Below are 10,479 nucleotides of genomic sequence, written 5' to 3' on the forward strand. Positions count from 1 at the left end.
AACCACAACTCTTGAACCAACTGTTGACAATACAAGTGACCCCATATTTCCCAACACAACTACACCTTTCCCTATGAGTCCTACTGCTAACACTAGTGATGTGATTCCTTTGACAACCCTAACTCCTTATCCAACTGTTGACAATACAAATGACCCCATATTTCCCAACATAACTACACCTTTCCCTACAAGTCCTGCTGCTAACACTAGTGATGTGATTCCTATGACAACCCCAACTCCTGAAATAACTACTAATGCCAGTACAACTGGCCCCACATTTCCCGATACAACCACACCTATAACTGTGAGTCCTACTGCTAACTCTAGTGATGTGATTCCTATGACAACCACAACTCCTTATCCAACTGTTGACAATACAAATGACCCCATATTTCCCAACACAACTACACTTTTCCCCATGACTCCTACTGCTAACACTAATGATGTGATTATTATGACAACCCCAACTCCTTATCCAACTGTTGACAATACAACTGACCCCACATTTCCCAACACAACTACACCTTTCCCTACCAGTGCTGCTGCTAACTCTAGTGATGCTATTCCTTCCACAACCACAACTCCTGAAATAACTGCTGCTGACAGTACAAGCGACACCACATTTCCTGACACAACTGCAGCTTTCCCTACACGTCCTCCTTCAGCTAACAGTAGTGATGCCATTCTTTACACAATCACAACTCCAACTGCTGTGGATAATGCAAATAGCACCACTATCAAGACATAGCTACACCTTTCCTACAAATCCTCCAAATGTTAATACTAGTGGTGTGATTACTTTCACAACCACAGCTACAGAAACAAGTACTGCTGACAGTGCAACTAGTACATTTCCCAACACGACTACACCTTTCCCTACTAGTCTTCATACTGCTGTCACTAGTGATGAGATTCATTTCACAATCACAGCTACGGAAGCAAGTACTGTTGACAATGCAGCTAGTACCACACTTCCTCCAATAACTACACCATTCCCTCAGAGTCCTGCTATTGTTAGCACTACTGCTGTGATTCCTGCCACAATGACAGCTACTGAAAGAAGTACTGGGGATGCTGCACTCTATGGTAGTGCCATGATCTCATTCAATGGGTCTAGTCCAGTGGTTCTCAACCTTCATAATTCTGTGACTGTTTAATACAGTTCCTCATATTGTAGTAACCCTCGACCGTAAAATTATTTTGTTGCTTTTTCACAATGTAATTTTTCTGCTGTTATTGATCATAATGTAAATTATTTGATATGTGACCCCTGTGGAGGTCAAGACCCACAGGTTGAGAGCCATTGGTAGTGCTAGAACACCACCCAGTACAGAATCATTACCTCAAAAAACTCTTTGAAACAAAGCTACAAAAGTTTGTGAATAGACTTAGGATAACTTGTATGGCATGAACAGTTTTTGTCTAATTATAGCAGACATAGATACTCCAAGAACTACAACAATTGTAGACGTCTAAGGATGTTTTCATTCCAAACATGACTTTTACCCAAGAAGGTACACATGGTGATCATGATGTCTGAATGTATACCACAATTCTTTCTTATGTTAGCTATTATACCTATGACCTTATTGGTTAAATGACACATATGTCCATGACCTCCACTTGCAATGGTAGTACCTCATACCATAACACAGCACATTCTGTGACTACTATTTCTATAGGTTTTTTTTGATATAGTACCACTCCTATTGTTTTCTTGGGTTACAAGGCCTAATTCAATATCGGAGAGTCCTGGTGATACTCAAGTTACCTCACAGCCAACTGCTTACTGATGTAGGAGATTCTTCTGTCTATGTTGAATAAAGAAACTGCTTTGGCCTTTTGATATGGCAGCCCTTAAGTGGGCGGAGTAGAGAGAACAGAGTGCTGGGAAGAAAGGCAGTGTGGCAGACTCAAAATGTGTTATATTTTTTGAGTAGGAATACTCAATCTGTACATCTGTTTATAGATGCCAAACTGCTCTAGAATTTTGAATTTACTCTTATGAAATAGCTTTAGGCCACTACTGCTCCTACTAATGAGTAACTCTGATATGTCTACAAATTAGAACTTACCCAGACAGAGGTAAGACTTTAGGCATAGCCCCAGGAGACACTCTATCCTGGATTGGAGTTTAGAATCATGGTCACCTATTTCTTTATTTTGTTATTTTATTGTTGTCTATCTTTTGGTGTATTAGAGATTCCTGAATGATCTTGATAGTTCATATATAAATTTACCACTCATCTTTGGCCTACTGCTTTGGTAGATCACTCTCTATCCTTGACAACAGATTCACAGATACTGCCAAATTAAGCTAATTAATTGGGCACTATTGAAGGCTTGAGAAGTATTCTCGAAATCTGCAGTTATGAAATCTGTGGGTACCCAGGACTCTTTGTAAAGTCAATAACATCAAGTCTGTTTTTATAATACCAGTTGTTATTTGTGTCTTTCACTCTTGTTATCTTACTGGTACATAGTGCCATTTCTCAGAGACTCCAATGTGGCACTGCAACAGAAAGAAACAGAAACAGCTGTGAAGAAGGTGCTTTTGCTGTTAAGACATTAAAAAGACTTACAAAATGTAAAAAAAATCATGTTCTTACTCTTTGTTTTTGCCTTTGAAAATATGCCTATTTTCACAAAGGTATTATTTATGTTAATATAGTTGATATATTGTTATTTTTAATTAAGAAAAATAAATATTTATAAAATACTTTGTAAATGACTCAATTTAAATTTGTATGCAATAAATATTAATAGGAATAACTCACATAAGCAATTCAATATCTTCACTGGTTTTGACTGTAAAGAGATCTTGAGACCAAAGAATTTGAAATCCACTTCATTAGGTTTACAGTGTATCTTGTTTCTATCCTCATGTATTTGTTAGTTCTACCAATGACAGCCCCAGAATCTTTGATTTACTCTGCTTGAACATCTCTTCCCCTTCTACAAACATTTTCCTGGCTTTCTGGCCTGCCATGACAGAGGTTCTGTGTTTTGGAATGCTCAATGGCACTCTGTATGAAGAAGATAGATTCATCAGTTATACTTGTTTCTTGGAATTGACACACAAGTTACAACCATTTGAACAAAGACAAGATCATATATTCAGGATTATATGGCTTTTGCCTGATCCTTCCAACCCAAACAGAACTTATCTCTCTAGAATGTCATGGATTCTGTTACTTTTATCTTCACTAATAGGAGTTCAGTGTGCTACATTTTTGGCATTACAAACTTAGGTGTGGATTGTGGGCCTAAAAGTTTGCTTTGTTTGTTTCTTATGGGTATGCATATGTACATGTTTTTGTATTCGTGCACATGTGCATGTGGGAACACGTACACATGTAGCCTCATGCATGTGGATACCAGAGGTAAATATAGAGTGTCTTTCTTAGTTGCTTTCCATCTTATTTTAAGATAAGATCTCCCAATGAATTTGAAGCTCATTACTTAGGTAGATGTGCTGACCAGGTCTGAGAGTATAACTGATATTCTAACTCTCACTTCCGCAAACAAGTTTCCAGGCCCAGGCTACCAGATGAAAACATCAGAGGGATATTAATAGTACATCCTCCACCCCAATAACTAGTACACCTTAACTAAATGACCTCACACACTCTAAATCACAAGTTAGCAAGATGTCTTTCTCCCCTGCTGGGAATGCAGGATCACCCTCCCACCACTCTCCTCTTAGAATCAGAGATGGCCTGCCTACAAGCAGTGAATGAGCCATTCATCAATTGTGAGGCATAAAGCCCCCCTCTGAAACCTATAAGAAGGGTCTGACCTCAACCCCCCATGCTGTACTCTATGATATTAATGACTCTTCTAATATTCTCTCTCACAAAAAGACAATCTGCCTCAGTGTCCCCTTGAATCTAAAATCCAAGATCTTTTAGTGTGCCTAGATAAAATACATCAGAGGAAAATAGATTTTAAGAACCACATGGATTAAAATTTCCACCCCATCTAAGGTTCCTTATGCTATGTCTTCCAGGGCATCAGCATATGATTCAGTATTTCCTCGAAAGTCTGCCTACTGGATTGTTGGGCAGTAGGATAAGTAGTCTAAGAAGATGCCCTAAAGAGATATGAACTTGGAAAACTCTATTTGATTAAGGTGGCAAGATATTCTGCTTACATATCATGAGGATGGGAAGTGGTTCTAGTCAGTTCAGGAGCTGAGTATTTTGTAGATTTTGAGGGCAAAATCTTTGAATATTGTCATATTTCAGTAATGGCATTTGTAATGACGAACTTGTTATAGCTCATGTCCTTAGTACTCTTCACCAGTGTGAGAAGAGGGACCACTCTATCAGGAATTAGAGCTACAATGTTAGATCATATCCCTTGGAGCTCGAGATGGTGTTTACTGAAATCATATTCTTGATCACCAGGGGATTAAAATCCTGCCAAACACCTTGAGACATTCAGAGTAGGGGTGACATCTTGAGGACATAATAGACAAGGCAACTCATAGATTGGCAAAGTGAATCTAACTAAGAATTAATAGACATGGTTTTCAGAAAATCTTAAGCGAGCACCTTGGACCTTTAGTAACCATTAAAAGTCAACAAAAGGTTTATACTTAGTCTATTCTTTCCCCATAGAGATCTTCAACAAGTGTTATGCTGTGGGGATAATGACTTATTCTTCTCTACTTTGCTTTTTACTTATGCTCAGAGCTCATTTCAACCTGCCTTCCCAAATAGGATCTTCACACTGAATGACTTATATGTGACAATGTAACATGTGGAAAAATAAACAATAAAGAAGTTGTATTTGGGGCAACCACAACCTCCTGATGCTTTAACCTTGCAATTCAAGAGGCTTCCAAATTGTTCCTCATTGACCAAAGATTCAAACAAAAGAGACTGTCAAAGGAAGCAAGTTGAATTCTATTTAATGTAATAATTCAAAATTTATTCCTGTGTACACAGAGCCCCTTCCATTATGAAAAATTGCCCTTTCTTCTCTAGTATACTTCTAGCATACTCACATTGCCTCTGAAAGAACTGGACACAAAATATCATTAGAAAAGAAAAGTAATAGCTTTCTCAAGGGCCATGCTTGTGCCAAGGGGTTTACAATGCTTTACCTCTGCTCTCAAGTCCCATCCCACTCATAGCATCAATTTGAGAGGAAGCAGGGCACTAAAACTCTTAGAGAGTGGATCCATCATCTAACATTCAGACTTGGAGGCAGAATTTCTAAGACAATGTGTGATTGTATCAATGGTTGTGCTTTAAGAATAACCTGAAAAGTGAATTGTGGATCATCGAGAGTCTGAAGTGTCATAGTTTTGTTTATCAAAAATGGCACAGACAAATGTCTTTTAGAGGGGTCATATCAGGGGATTGTTTCTGTGGTTCGTGATAGGGGAGTAGGTGGCATGAGGAGACAGAATCATACTCCAGTCTGCAACATGGCAAGGAGCCACGAGAGTGTACCCTGCAGGAACAAGATAACAACCAGGGGCAGGTGCCTCAGGGTGGCAGTATTGGAGCCAGAGAGGGCCATTGGTGCAGCCCTGAAGCCTGCAGGGGTCTTGTCCTGAGGTTCCACTTTGCCTCCAGAGGACTCTAAGCACAGCGCTCGAGGAGTTGGGATAATATCAGGAATCCAACCTGTTGTATTTTCTTCTTCTTCCTGAAGGAGATGGGACAAATGAGTAAGATCAGAAAAATTCCTTCTTTTTTTCCTTTCCTTGAAACTTTATCATTCCTGTCCTACAAGCTAACTGAGAGGCTCCAACCACTCCTACAATGCAGGGCAGCAACAGCTTGCCTTTCTGCTTCTTCGGAGTCCCTTCCCCAATTCCTATTATTGCCATTTGCTTCCACCATTCTTTGTCTTGCCCAATCCCATACCCCCAATCATGCAGGGTAGTGTCTCCTGTGACACGCACATCAATAGTCTTGATCAGCACTGTCTGCTGGGACTCCTTGCAAGCTTTCTCTGCTTTCTTAATGTTCTCTGGTGTCCATTCAACATTATTCAGGACCATCAGGTTCTCCATGGGATTCCTATGGATGGAAGAGTTATTAGGACAGGGACTTGGGAGTAATCATTGGCGAAATGCCCCTCTGACAAAATAGGTTGAAAACACGCTGGCAAAAACTACATGGAACATTGTATAGCTAACCTGACATTCTTAGTGAGTTTAGCAAGAGCAACATATCAGAGAGAACTAAGGACATTGAAAAAGAGGTTGTTCTTTAAGGATGTGGATCTTCATGTGGGTGCCATAGGGTCTGGAAGGTTGATGAATTACCTTCAGAGAACTTGCAATTGCCCTGAAGTTGTAGTGTGTCTATTAAGGATTTTTTTTTCTGCTTCTTATTAGAGTCTTATAAGGGTGGGTACTTACTTAAAAGTTTGAACATGACTGTAAACTAGTGCTCGAGTGCAGCAGGATAGAGAAATTTGTGCATATGATATCTGACTTTCCAGGGTCATCTGCTCCTCTTTACTGTGCCTTTACTGATACAGAAACTCTCACACAAAACTCCTGTGGTCAGAGCTTTTTGAGCAAACACTGGAAGAAGCAAGAGTGAGGATTGCAGGGGGATGATTAGGCCATCCCCTGAGGGCTCCTAGCTCACCAGCCTGGGGTGAATGAATGACACTTCTTTTGCTCCTTCCCCAGGTCCTTTCAATATCCCTTCCCACACTTGTGGGTTTCAGATTCCAGAATGACTCACTCTGAGGCTTCTTCTCCAAGCTCATTGGTCACATAGATAATGTCAGGGTATCCCAGGCAACTGGAGATGTTAATTCTGGGATAGTAGAAGAAGAAGACAAGGCACATCTCATTAATGGTGCTGGGACCTCCCTGGAAAAGGCGCGAGAGGGAGAAACAAGTATATAAAAGCATGTAGAGAGGGAATAGGCATGCAATACATTGTAAAGGTTGTCACTATTCCAGAGAGCTTTTCCTCTTCCCAAACATAGAGTTCAGCTCAGTATGCCTTGCTATATCTCTTCCTATGCTTTGTTTTCTTTCCAGTTATTAAACAAATACTGATATTACTTCTCAAAAAGTTATTCCATGTATCTTCCTTATTCTCTACATTTCCACTGCTAACTACCCCACTCACAGCGGTTTGGGGTACACTGCCTGCTTTGCACTTAGTTTCAGTCACTCACCTGCCTGTATTGCAATCTCTTTCTGTCCAGCATCATATCATTTGCTTATAATATAATATAATATAATAATATAATATAATATAATATAATATAATATAATATAATACAATGTATTTTGTACCCTCTCATGACCCTACTCAATGAACTCCAGTGGCCTCTTATTGTCTTTTGAAGATAATCTATTTGATGACAAATTAGTTGATTGCATATAACAAATCCCAACCTATTAATCCCTTCTATTATTGACATGCCAATATAATTTGACAATTCAACTCTGCTGTCTGAGACTTGTAAGCAGGAAGCATCATCTTCGAGAAGATGCTTTAAGAACTCTTGGCAGCCTCAAATCCCTCAACCTCATTCAGTTATTTCATGTGTCTGCCCTCATTCCTTAACATCCACGCAAGCTCATCATTCTTCATGCACATGTCCTGCATTTCTTTTTGATGGATGACTTTCTCATTTCTATCCTTCTCTGGAACTCCGCATCGTTATGTACCTAGAGCAGGACCCACTTATTGATATCACAAGTTCCTTATATCGCTTTATGTTCCCTGAAATATTTCTAAACTCTCATCCCCATTTTTCCATTCTGATGTTTTCTGTCTTGTTTTACAATTATATTTATGGCTGTGTTTTCTTCCTTAAAAACATGCAATCATTTCTGAAGCATTGAATTCATCCCTATATAAAATTGTTGGGTTTCCTCACAATCACAGTAACAATAGTTAGCTCTAAGTAAGCATCTACCTACTACAAGAGACACGATGATCCCATTCTTCTATATGTGTTAAGCAGTTATCACAATAATATTTTTGATCTTTTTTTTTTCAAGAGCGGGTTTTCCTATGTAGCCTTGGTTTTCCTCTTCTGGAACTCTTTCTGTAGACCAGGCTGGCCTTGAACTCACAGAGATCCACCTGCCTCTACCTTCCAAGTGCTGGGATTAAAAGGATGCACCACCACTACCCAGGATATCACAACAATTTTATGAGCTAGTATTATTATTCTTTCTTTATGAATTTAGAATGTAAACATGATTTTGATGCTTTGTCTAGCTCATAAAACTGCTAAATGGTTATGCTGATATTAAACCCAGGGCAGTAATGGTCAAGTTCATTAATGGTGTTGGCACCTTCCTGGCTGACATGAGACAGAGATGCCTTAACAGATCCTCTCATGGTCTTAGTGGGTCACTGGCAGAAGAGTGTAGGGAATCTCAATCTTGGATGCATGGAAATGTAAGAACACGAAAAACCTCACAGAAGAGAGGAAGGTGTCAGCTGTAACAATCAGAGTTATCAGATAGTTAAAGCCAGGATGCAGCTCTCTCATAGGACCACAGTCAATGACACTGCTGTGGAGAAAGACACTTACAAAAGTCATGGAGTCACGATCCAGGGTCTGGTAGTTACATTCGATCAGCAGCTCATCCCCCTATTCACAGGGAAACACGAGAGTTGAGAATAAGCCAGAGAGGGACTCAGACAATCGCACTGTTTTCTGGCTTAACAGTGAGCTCTGATCCTGCTCTCTCCCTCACTGCAGCCATTGCCCCCTCTTAGGTTCACACCGGCTTAATCACGGCAGGCTGAGGTAAGTCTCGAGTCTCTTGCAGATTGAAGTCATATGAATAATCTTTGCATATTATCTGGAGTTGGGTTCCATTTCTAGAAGGAGAGAGGAGCAGACAGTGATGAGAAGATGAAGCAGGGAGAGTCTGACCAATAAAGTTGCAATATGTGGGTTTGTTCAGTGAATGCAAATAGCTCTTGAAATAAACATAAAAGATCCCTCTTCCTCAGCCTCATCTCTATTCTAGCTCCTCATTCTCAACCAGATAGAATACTATGCAGAATCTGAAACTACTCCCATACACAGAAGAAAACGTCTTTAGCTTTTCTGTTACCTGTATTGTACAGCTTGCAGGGAGCGGCCAGCTAAGTGGGTGTGGATCAGGTAGCTATATACGTATATGTCCGATACTGGGGCCCCATTCATCTGTAACAAGGAGAAGGTACACCTGATTGGTCAAGAACTCTGACCTCTAGCTTTACTTTTTCCCTTGACTCTTGATAGGCTCTTCTTCTTGTTCCGATTAAGAGTTGCTATCTTAATTTTTCGCCTTTAAATTTTATTGAGTTTATTCTTCGACAGTTTCACAAATGAAGTGTATTCTGATAACTGTCTTCCCCATTCTGAATCTCTGTGCTTACCTTATTACCCACCTTCTTCCCTACAAGTCCCCTCCTCAGAGTCACATTATGTTTTTCCTTTTGGAGTACTCATTGAGTTTATCCAGGATCACTGTGAGACATGGGTTTGGAACTATCTGTTGGATCCTGCTGGGATCTGCAGTGAGAACGCAATGACTGACTTTCTCTTACAACCCATCAGAAATCAGTAGCTTAGCAGGAGAAGGTAGGACCCCATACATCTGACAGCTGATGGAACCACTCTTGAGTTTGCTCACTGCAGGCAGCCACTGCTGCTCTGAAGTCATGGCTGCATTGGTTTGGCCACGCCCAGAAGACAGCATTTCTAGCCCTTTTCCCTGCCTTCTGACCACTGTGTTCTGTCCACCCCCTTTCCAGGTTTTCCCACTCACTCTGCTATTTTCCTCGAACCATCCTGTCCTTCTGCCCCGAATGGCCTGACTCATTCCTCTCTTGTATAATTTGGGTTTGTTGTTTTTCTGAGCACTGGGCTCCAAACATTCTTTAAATTGGTGGTTCAGGCTTGTGAGTTTAGGGATTAGGCCAGAGCTCTGATGGAGAACAAGAAACCTCAAGGAATGCCTGTCTCTCAGATTTACCTCCTCAAACTTCTCTGTCTTGCATAGCCCATAGGACAGGAAAGCCTCAGCTCCCGGGGGGATAAAGTGAATCGGGAAAACTGAGATGCCCAGCTCCAGGACTCCCATGTCATATTTGCGAAGGTGTGAGGTGTAGTACAGTCGAATCCCTGAGGTATCACGTATGCCTAGAGTAGAAAGAAATAGTCTCCTCAGAAGGCGGGGGTGGGTCACAATGTTCAGGAAAGCTGGAATGGGCTGTGACTAAGAGGATCCAGGATGTGTGCCGCATGTCCCCCATATCCAGAAGACTCGGTTGACTCCACCATCTTCCCTCCCAGAAGTCCTTTAGATACTCACCAGGAAGGTTCTGAAAATTGCTGTAGTGAACCTCCAGTCGAATCCACTGAGGGTCCAAGGGGGTTCCAATAGAGATACCAACATCATCTGGAAACTGATAACTCTGTGGAGATAAGAAAACGTGGCAGTTGTCGGGCGGTGGTGGCGCACGCCTTTAATCCCAG

At 40.8% G+C, this 10,479-nt stretch overlaps 2 protein-coding genes across 2 annotated transcripts in view; one reads left to right on the plus strand and one right to left on the minus strand.

The window, feature by feature from the left end:
• Nucleotides 1–748, plus strand: part of Mgam2 (maltase-glucoamylase 2 (putative)) — a 75,444-nt gene extending 74,696 nt beyond the window's left edge. Inside the window, exon 49 of the mRNA XM_013353236.1 lies at nt 20–748. Within this exon, the coding sequence (XP_013208690.1) occupies nt 20–748 (729 nt within the window). The remainder of the gene's footprint in view (nt 1–19) is intronic.
• Nucleotides 749–5,418: 4,670 nt separating this feature from the next.
• LOC101994820 (DBH-like monooxygenase protein 2) overlaps nt 5,419–10,479 on the minus strand; it is an 8,907-nt gene continuing 3,846 nt past the window's right edge. The window contains exons 6-13 of the mRNA XM_005365871.1: nt 10,316–10,418; nt 9,977–10,143; nt 9,071–9,162; nt 8,735–8,831; nt 8,539–8,598; nt 6,717–6,847; nt 5,921–6,038; nt 5,419–5,661 (exon numbers count right to left, since the gene is read on the minus strand). Of these exons, the coding sequence (XP_005365928.1) occupies nt 5,419–5,661; nt 5,921–6,038; nt 6,717–6,847; nt 8,539–8,598; nt 8,735–8,831; nt 9,071–9,162; nt 9,977–10,143; nt 10,316–10,418 (1,011 nt within the window). The remainder of the gene's footprint in view (nt 5,662–5,920; nt 6,039–6,716; nt 6,848–8,538; nt 8,599–8,734; nt 8,832–9,070; nt 9,163–9,976; nt 10,144–10,315; nt 10,419–10,479) is intronic.

The sequence above is a fragment of the Microtus ochrogaster genome, unplaced genomic scaffold (assembly GCF_000317375.1).
Source record: "Microtus ochrogaster isolate Prairie Vole_2 unplaced genomic scaffold, MicOch1.0 UNK4, whole genome shotgun sequence".
Classification (NCBI taxonomy): Eukaryota; Metazoa; Chordata; class Mammalia; order Rodentia; family Cricetidae; genus Microtus; species Microtus ochrogaster.